At 41.5% G+C, this 9,784-nt stretch overlaps 1 protein-coding gene across 1 annotated transcript; it reads left to right on the top strand.

Moving 5' to 3' along the window:
• The first annotated feature begins 3,565 nt into the window (after positions 1–3,565).
• Positions 3,566–7,758, top strand: LOC147526199 (uncharacterized). The gene is made up of 2 exons (XM_086630304.1): positions 3,566–3,814; positions 6,085–7,758. Exons 1-2 carry the CDS (start codon positions 3,566–3,568, stop codon positions 7,756–7,758), a joined length of 1,923 nt encoding a protein of 640 aa, XP_086486430.1.
• The last annotated feature ends 2,026 nt before the right edge of the window (positions 7,759–9,784 follow it).

Genomic DNA, 9,784 nt, shown 5'->3' with positions numbered 1-9,784 from the left:
GCAATTGTAAGATTTGTTTTTGTTCTGTGTGTGTGTGACTGAAACAAAGCGAGTGCGGAGTCTTGATCCGTGGTTCTGTTCTCCCGCAAGGGAAACAGCCGGAGATAGACGAAGCAATAGAAAATAAGAGTGAACATGTTATTTTAATTTTAATTCCAGTTGTTTGTTTGGTAACAACAGGATTGGGATAATAATAATCCAACAAATAATGGGTAACCAACAGAGCGGGGAAATTTTAAAAAAGAGTCCGTTAGGATGCGTCTTAGCACACTGGAAAGATATTGAGGGTCCCCCAGGAGGAAATGTAAATAAGAAAACTTTAGTTAAATACTGTAACCAGTGGTGGCCGTTATATAAATTGGAAGAAGGGGAAAAATGGCCAAATAATGGAACTTTGAATTATAATACTCTATTGCAATTGATGCTGTTTCTCAGAAGAAATGAAAAATGGGTTGAGGTGTTATATGCTGATATGTTTTTCACTTTAAGAGATCATCCTGAGTGGCAAAAGGAATGTGGTATAAATTTAGTCCCTAAAGACCCCTTTGTTTTGGCACTAGAGAAAGATAAAAAGAAGGAACAAGGAAAGCTGAAACGATGTTGTTCAGCATGTAGTATTGGAGAAAGGTGTTTGAAAGCAAAAGATCGGGAAAGTGAGGAAAGGATTGAAGATTATATATCACCACTTCCAGCATTACCCATGGGGTTTCCTGATGGGAACAATGGGAACAGTAACTCAGGAGGGGGAGCAGTGGGGGGATCACCACCATCATCACCCCCTGCATCAACACCAACATCACCCCCTGCATCAACACCACCAACATCACCCCCTGCAGCAGTGGGGGAATCAACCCCGATTACTGCCCGAACACGTAGTAAAACAGGACCAATTCTCCAGGCACCACTTAGAGAAGCTATGGGGCCGGCAGGACCGATGACAATTAAGGTCCCTTTTTATATGGGAGATTTGGACACCTGGAGGGAAGAGGTTAAAAATTACAGAGATGATCCATTAAGAATTACCAAAAGATTTGAATTCATAGTTAAAAATCAAAACCCAGACTGGAAAGATATAGACATACTGTTAGATGTAATGACTGAAACTGAGAAACAGTTAATTCTAAAAACAGCCCGAACTCAAGTGCAGGCTCAAATTACAGCCGGAACGATGGCAGGAGGAGTCGATCAGTATGTTCCCCTGATTGACCCACACTGGGATCCGAATGATAATACAGACCAGCGCACATTAAGGCAATATCAAAATTGGATAAAATTTGGACTAGAAAACGCGATCCCAAAGGCTGTAAACTGGTCAGCACTTTATGCTGTAAAACAAGGGCAAACCGAAACCCCCACGGAATTCTTAGACAGATTACGATTGGCAATGCGTAAATATACTACTTTAGACCCCTCATCTGAAATAGGGCAGCAACAACTGGTATCGTTATTTTTGGGCCAGTCATCAGACGATATTAGAAGAAAACTCCAAAAACTAAAAGAGCCTGAAGTGCAGAATTTAGAAAAATTAATTGAAGAAGCATGGAGGGTGTACAGGAACAGAGAAAGCAATGAAAGGAGAAAATTAAGTAGAGCATTAGCCACAGCAACAATCTCGGCATTACAACAACAAAGTGCAGGACCCCAAGGATCCCCTGGAAGTAGAGGCAGAGGCAGAGGCAGAGGAGGGCCTCGCCGGGGATCTCGAGGGAGTTTCCAAACAACATTACGATCAAATCAGTGTGCTTACTGTGGAAAACAAGGGCATTGGAAAAAGGAATGCCCTAAATTAAAGCCTGAGGTGGTTGCTGAAGCTAAATGACGGGGACCTGGGGAATCTACCCTGGCGGATCCACTGGTTAAATTAAAGCTAGGGAACCAGAATGAGGAGGTAGAATTTTTAATAGATACGGGTGCCTCATATTCTGTATTGAATCAAGAACTAATAGCTGTAGATCATGATTTTGTAACTGTAATAGGAGCCACTGGCCAGCAGAAAAAGGCTTTTTTTCTACAGCCAATTAAATTTCAGATTGGAAAACAAGTAGGGATTCACCAATTCCTTTATTTACCAGAATCTCCGAAACCTTTACTTGGACGGGACCTATTAGAGCAATTGGAAGCACAAATAATTTTTGAAAAGGGTAAGGTAGAATTCAAAGTAAAAGATGATCGATTAATTGAAGTTTTAAGTTTGGCTATGATCCAAATTGAAAAACAAACTAAGAGTACCGCAGAGATTGAAGAAATTTTAGATCAAGTGTATCCAGGGGTATGGGCTTCTGAGATTCCAGGTAAAGCAAAGAACGCTGTACCGATAAAGGTGGAAGTAAAACCTGGTTCTGGTGCAGTTAGAATAAAACAATATCCTTTAAGGTTGGAAGACCAAAGGGGCATAAAAGAAACAATTGAAAAATTCCAAAAGTTTGGGTTACTGATTGAATGTGAGTCAGAATATAATACCCCAATTTTACCAGTAAAGAAACCAGATGGGAAATACAGAATAGTACAAGATTTAAGAGCAATAAACAGAATCGTGGAGGATCTGTATCCAGTAGTAGCAAACCCGTACACTTTGTTAACCAGTCTGAAAGAAACATATGAATGGTTCACAGTTCTGGATTTAAAGGATGCATCCTTTTGCCTCACCTTGGCCCCTGAAAGCCGTAATCTATTTGCTTTCGAATGGGAAAATCCCGATTCGTGACGTAAAACTCAACTCGCTTGGACAGTGTTACCCCAAGGATTTAAAAACAGCCCTACAATTTTTGGGAACCAATTAGCAAGGGAATTGGAACTTTGGGAAAGGCCTCCAGGCAATGGCATTCTTTTACAATATGTGGATGACATTTTGATAGCTACAGAAAAGAGAGAAGAGTGTAAAGAATGGACTGTGAATTTATTGAACTTCCTTGGATTAAGTGGTTATCGAGTGTCATTACAGAAAGCCCAAATCCTGCAGAGGGAAGTGATCTATTTGGGATACCTGATTTCCAAAGGACAACGACAGCTCGGAAATGAAAGGAAGGAGGCCATCTGCAAGACTCCAGAACCGACTACGGTAAAGGAACTTCGAACTTTTCTGGGAATGACAGGTTGGTGTCGTTTATGGATTCATAATTATGGACTGTTAGTTAAACCTTTATATGAACTATTGAAAGACAATCAGAAACAATTAATTTGGACAGATGAGGCCAAAAGAGCCTTCAAAGAATTAAAATTAGAACTGATGAGAGCCCCTGCTTTGGGCTTACCAGATGTGACAAAACTTTTTTGGCTGTTTGCATATGAAAAACGAGGAGTGGCCCTGGGAATTTTAGCCCAAAAGCTGGGACCCTACAAGCGAGCAGTAGCATATTTTTCCAAACAATTGGACGAAGTCAGCAAAGGATGGCCAGGATGCCTCCGGGCAGTGGCGGCTGTCGTCGTAATCATTCAAGAGGCTCGCAAGTTTACCCTGGGGCAGAAAATGATCGTTTATACTTCCCACGCAGTAATTTCTGTCTTAGAACAGAAAGGCGGACATTAGTTATCACCGTCAAGATTTTTAAAATATCAGGCAATCCTGATGGAGCAGGATGATGTGGAAATCATTACATCTACAATCGTTAACCCTGCGTCTTTCCTGAGTGATAAACAGGAAACTGACCCCATCGTACATGACTGCATAGAGACAATTGAAACTGTCTATGCAAGTAGACCGGACCTGAAAGAAGAACCACTGGAAGAGGCCGATCATACCTGGTACACAGACGGGAGCAGCTTTGTGAAGAATGGAGTCCGAATGGCCGGGTATGCGGTGACAACAACTGATCAGGTAATAGAAGCAAGATCTCTCCCAAAAGGTACGTCTGCACAGAGGGCAGAAATAATTGCCTTGGTGAGAGCGCTGGAGCTCGCTGAAGGGCTGCGAGTAAATATATGGACAGATTCAAGGTATGCCTTTGGTGTAGTACATGCTCATGGAGCGATCTGGAAAGAACGAGGACTTTTAACTACTCAAGGAAAAGGTATTAAACATGCTGATATGATACTGCGACTTTTAGAAGCAGTTCAGCTTCCAACAGCTGTGGCCATCATGCATTGTAAAGGACATCAAAAAGGTAACACTGACAAGGAGGTGGGTAACGAATTGGCTGATCGTAAAGCGAGGCAAGTAGCGGAACAAGGTGAGGTATTAAGTTTGATCCCAGAAAAATCCTTATCACTACCTGAAAAGGTAGAATATGATGAAAAAGATAAAAAGCTTATCAAAGATTTAAAAGCTAAGGTTAATCCATCAGGATGGGCAACAGTAGAGGACAATCGAATAATAGTTCCCTTTAGAATACTATGGATGTTGATAAAAACTGAACATGGCAAAACTCATTGGGGAACAGAAGCTTTATACAATTCTCTCTCTAAGCAAATAATAGCACGAAGTTTATTTCAAACTGTAAAAAATGTGGTTAGTAGATGTGAAACCTGTTTAAAGAATAACTCAAAGGCAGACAACCGGGTAAAGTTTGGAAACATTGGCAAAGGATGTGTTCCAGGTCAGAATTGGCAAATAGACTTCTCGGAATTGCCTAGAAAAGGCGGGTATAGATATCTGTTAGTATTAACAGATACCTATTCCGGGTGGCCTGAAGCATTTCCCTGTCGAACTAACAAAGCCCGAGAAGTGACTAAAGTTTTGCTAAGGGAAATCATCCCTCGGTTTGGAGTCCCTGAAGTAATTTCTTCAGACAGGGGGCCGCATTTTGTATCGCAAGTAGTGCAATCTGTTAGTAAATTTTTAGAAATCGACTGGAAATTGCATACACCTTATCGACCCCAAGCAAGCGGGCAGGTGGAGAAAATGAATCACTTAATAAAAACACAATTAAGCAAGATTTGTCAAGAAACCAACTTGAGATGGGATCAGGTCTTTCCAATTGCCTTATTAAGGCTTCGAACTAAACCAAGAACTAAGGAAAAATTGAGTCCCTTCGAAATCTTATATGGGAAACCATTTCAAACTAGGTATCAAGGGCAAGATCTCAGTCAAGTTGGAGAAATGGGCTTACAACAATATCTGATAGCATTAGGAAAACAATTGGAAGAAGTAAACAAAGTAGTAATGTCCACCAGGGCACAGGGATTAGATTCTCCAGTGCATACATTCAAACCTGGAGATTGGGTTTATGTTAAAACTATTTCAGGTCACCCCCTTGAGGAGAAGTGGAATGGACCGTTCCAGATATTGCTGACAACCTGTCGTGGACTGCCTGTGTCTTCTTCCAATGGGTCGCAACCAAACGGCTGTTGCGACCACAACGTATTCCACAATCAGAAGGCTCTTCTAAACTCACTGCTATCTTAGTCCAACAGAGAGCTCCAACTCTCACTCTCTAGGGGGCTCCTGCCACTCCAAACTCCAGGAGGGAAATGCCCCACTCCCTCTTGGGAGTGCCCCACCTTTAAGCCTCCATGGGTCACGTGATCTCCAGCCAATCAACGTGACTCAGCACCTGTCTTGATGAGGCACAGGTGCTTCCCATGTAGCAGCCAGGAAACTTCCCCGACAACAACCTACACGGCGATCAAGATCAGAGAACGACCTGCTTGGATTCATTACTCCCGGGTGAAGAAAGCACCTGAGGAACAATGGACAGCAGAAGCCACAGGACCAACAACAATAAGACTGACCCGATGTTAATTGTCACCATTCTGATAAGTATGATTGAAATGGTAAACACTTCCACTCCAAGTTGGCCATGGTCTCACGCCTACCTTAAGTCCACAGGAAGTATGGGACCATCTTTGAACTTAAATTTAGCTACTGTGGTTATGCATGGAATGCAAATATACTCAGAACATGAGTGGGGCTGGGATAAGGACAGTGAGGCTCCCCTCTTGATGGGAGCAATCGGAGAAGAGATCCAAATAGGTTGCCGAATGACCAATGGAACCATCCATGAGAAAGCAACTCAAATTACTGTAGAAGGAACTAATAATTCTGTGCTCACAAAGAATCTTTGTGCCCTCGAAAATGAAAAACTAGAATGCTGGAGCAATTTTACATTAACCCAGCCTGTCTTTATAATTTGCCTCTGGAATACTCAGAAAGGTGACATGGCACTCACATTTAAATTCAAAATGGGCATTATTGAACCAGTGACAACAATCACTCCCAGCCCTAACATGATAACAAGTTCATCTAGCACAACGCCACCTATGCCAAATACTCTATTTTTTGAAATTGGACCTTACGTAATTCAGAATACAGGACAACAGCAGATATTGTTTAACCCATCACGATCCCTTAGACGAGTTGAATTGTCAATGCAAAGTAACATCTCCAGTATCCAGCCAGCCTGTTCACCATTTCTGAAAACCTCTTACATGGGGTGGACAATGTGGTTACATAGACGAAATATCTTCTCCGAAAAACGAATGAAGAGGGATGTTACCGGTATCATGGGAACAGGAATGGGAATTCTAAATAATATAGACTCTGAGGTCCTAATGAATAAATTAGTTACAATAACTAGTGACCTAAACGAGTTGGAACATCCTTTACGATCTTCCCTTTTGGCTCTGGGAAGTGAACAGTGGCTTTTATCACGTACATTACCTCAGTGGGAGAACATAAATGAAAAAGACCATCAGTCCATTATAGATGCATTTGGTGCAGCCCAAAACAATATCTCTTTAGCTCTCAGCTGCATCCAAGCTCAATCGTGGATTCAATCCACAACAGCTATGATTATAAAGGAAGGTGAAGAAGGCACTTTACCCAATGAGATTCGGAAAGTGATATGGGATAAGGCAAATAATTTTGAAAAAAGATTCCAATCTTGGTGGCAGTTAGTTAATTTTACTTATGATCCCAAAAATGATATGGTCACAGCCTTTGTGTTAACTATACACAATGCTTCGGTATACACAATATATCCAATCATTGCATTAGGATTAAATCACAATGGGACTACACTGTATCCCTTGGAACACAGAGTGTGGGCACGAAAGAGTGAGAATAAATGGCAAATAATTGACGTTAGCACATGCATTGTGCAAGGGCAACAAGGATTCATTTGTGAAAGCAATACCATCAGAGCTCAAGACATCTGTCTTGACACTGAGCAGAATGTTTGTCACTTTGAGATACATCCTGACGAAAAACCTAAAACTGTACTTGTATATATAGGTAATGGCTGTGTTTGCCTAAGAACTTCCTGTAATTCCATTTTGGTAGATAACATTACTAGAAATATGAATGATCACTCTAACCTTTGTATCTGTAATTTTGTAACTATCACAGGATGCGATTTTACTTATTTAGCTCCCATCACATCTTATCAATTACTAAAATCTAACTATACATTGTATCATGACCTGCGGCCTACCCCTATTGGAATGAACTCAGCGTTGCTGAAAAGACTGGTGCAACATGAAGACTTAAGACGACTGCTGAAGCAAGTCCGAGAAGATGGACAAAAAACTCTGATAACTGTCCATCACGACGCTGAAGAAATACACCACGTCCTGGAACGAGTGAAGAAAGACGGAGAACATCATTGGTGGAATATTTTTATAGGGTATTCACCATCAGCAACTAGAGTGCTGCACTTATTAATACATCCTTTGCTTGTAGTATTAGTAGCAGTAACAATACTAACAATTGTAAACTTTATGTTCTGGTACCAATTAACCAAGTTGACTAGAAGAGTTTGGGTACTACTCACAATTCTTAAACATGAACAATATGAAATTTTGCGAAAGAATTCGCAAGGATAAAGAAAAGGGGGGAATTGTTACCCAACAATAAAGGGGTTAAAGTTTTGTGTAGCAGTTTCATGAAGAGTTCAGTCGGCAGTAGGTAATTTACACATACCTAAAGAAACTAACAAGAGGTCCAGCCTTGAAGCTGTCAGCAGTGATTAAAACAGAGACTCTTTATCAAGAACTGTCTGCCCTTGGAGGGAACATCCCAGAAACTGCAGAAACTGCATAAACTTTGTTATCATGTTTTTCTAAACTGTGAACATGCAGTGACTTGGGGGAAAAGGTAATTCCGGCAGGGGGAGATCGCGACCACCGACTCACGGACCACCTACCCTAATTACACCCCAGACCCAAAAGAAAGGGGCGGAGGAGGAAAACTGAGCATGCAAAGTAATTTACATGAAAAGCGAGAGAAAATTAACCAATTGTTTAAGAATATGTAAATATGTTATGAATTATGCATGATTATAGTGTATAACTAATTTTCTGTCCAGAAGCCGGTGTGCACGCTAGGAGGAGAAATCCCCCGTGCACCCAGCGCTGCAATAAAGAATACCTGCTTTCTAAAACTTTAAAACAAGTCTTGGAAAGTTCAGTTTCCTTTTCAGGTATCAAACTGGCCAATTAGTATTCCATATCATGCAGCGTCATGCCCAGTATAAAGGTGAGGGTCAGCCGGAAAGAAGGACTTTTGCGCTTTTGCTCTTTCGCTGCTTTTGCTCCTTTGCGCTTCTGTGCTTTCGCTCTATTGCCTTTTTTTTCCTCTCTCTTCCAGTACTCCCACTCTCGGAGTACTCTCTCTCTCTCTCTCTCTCTCTCTCTCTCTCTTTTGGGGCCTCGCGTTCGTCTGGGATTGCAGCTTCGGGATGAGACGGGCTTCGGATAAGAGGGGGTGGTGAGCATCTATACTGTGTATTAAATCATCTGTATTAAATTGTTCTTATCTCAACCCATGGGTTTCCTGTTTATCCTTTAATTCTCTCCCTCATCCCTGGGGCTGGGGGAGGGTGAGTGACCGACTGTGGAGGGTTTGGTTGCTGGAGCGGCCTAACCCACGACAGGGGAAAATTTATACAGAGTCATAGAATGGTTTGCGCCAGAAGGGACCTTAAAGATCATCTAGTTTCAACCCCCCTGTCATTGGCAGAAACACCTTCTACTATATCAGATTGCTCAAAGCCCCATCCAACCTGGCCTTGAACACTTCCAGGGATGGGGCATCCACAACTTCTCTGGGCAACCTATTCCAGTGTCTCACCATGCTCACAGTAAATACTTTCTTCCTAATGTCTAATCTAAATCTACCTTTTTTCAGTTTAAAATTGTTACACTGTTACCGTAAGCCAGCAAAATAAAGACTCCCTAAAACTCATTTTGGAGTTTTAGAAAGCAAGCATTCTTTATTCACAGTGCCAGATGCGTTAAGGATAATTCCTCTTAACATGCATACACAGTCCCGGGATAGAATCTTAGTTATACATTGTAATCATACATATTCGTAACATTTCCCTGAAATTGTACATATTCAGTGTTATTCTCTTAAACAATTGGTTAATTTTCTCTCGTCTAGCATATAAATTACTTCCCATGGTCAGTCCTTTGCCTCTGCCCTTTTTTTTTGAGTCTGGGGTACGTTTAGGGTAGGTGGTCCATGAGTCAGTGGTCGTGATCTCTCCCTGCCAGAATTACCTTTCCCTCAGGTACCGCTGCACATGTTGACAATCCAAAACATGATAATAAAGTTTATACATTTTCTGGGATGTTCCCCCTTCAAGGATGGCAAACTCTTGATAGGGAGTTTTTCAATGAGTCACTCGTTATAGCTTCAAAGATGGTCATCCTCTTCTCAGACCTCCTGTGCATATCTATCTTTAGATATGTGCAAACAGCCTACTAAACTCTTCATTCAATTCTTTCACAGAATTTAACTCCTTCATTGTTGGATAAAAACCCCTTGTCTTATCACTATGCTCCCTGATAAAGAGTCCTTCCCCATCTTTCCTGTAGGCCCCCTTTAAGTACTGGAAGGCTGCGATAA

This window comes from Tauraco erythrolophus, chromosome W, assembly GCF_009769465.1.
Source record: "Tauraco erythrolophus isolate bTauEry1 chromosome W, bTauEry1.pri, whole genome shotgun sequence".
NCBI classification, from domain to species: Eukaryota; Metazoa; Chordata; class Aves; order Musophagiformes; family Musophagidae; genus Tauraco; species Tauraco erythrolophus.
The sequence above is the reverse complement of the archived record's forward strand: the minus strand, read 5'-3'. Positions and strand labels throughout refer to the sequence as shown.

What these genes read in the sequence shown, in the direction of transcription:
- LOC147526199 (XM_086630304.1), top strand. Translation starts at nt 3,566, where the DNA reads ATGGAGCAGGATGATGTGGAAATCATTACATCTACAATCGTTAACCCT. An exon ending in CGGTGACAACAACTGATCAG is followed by an intron (nt 3,815 to 6,084) that starts GTAATAGAAGCA and finishes TGGAATACTCAG; the next exon opens with AAAGGTGACATGGCACTCAC.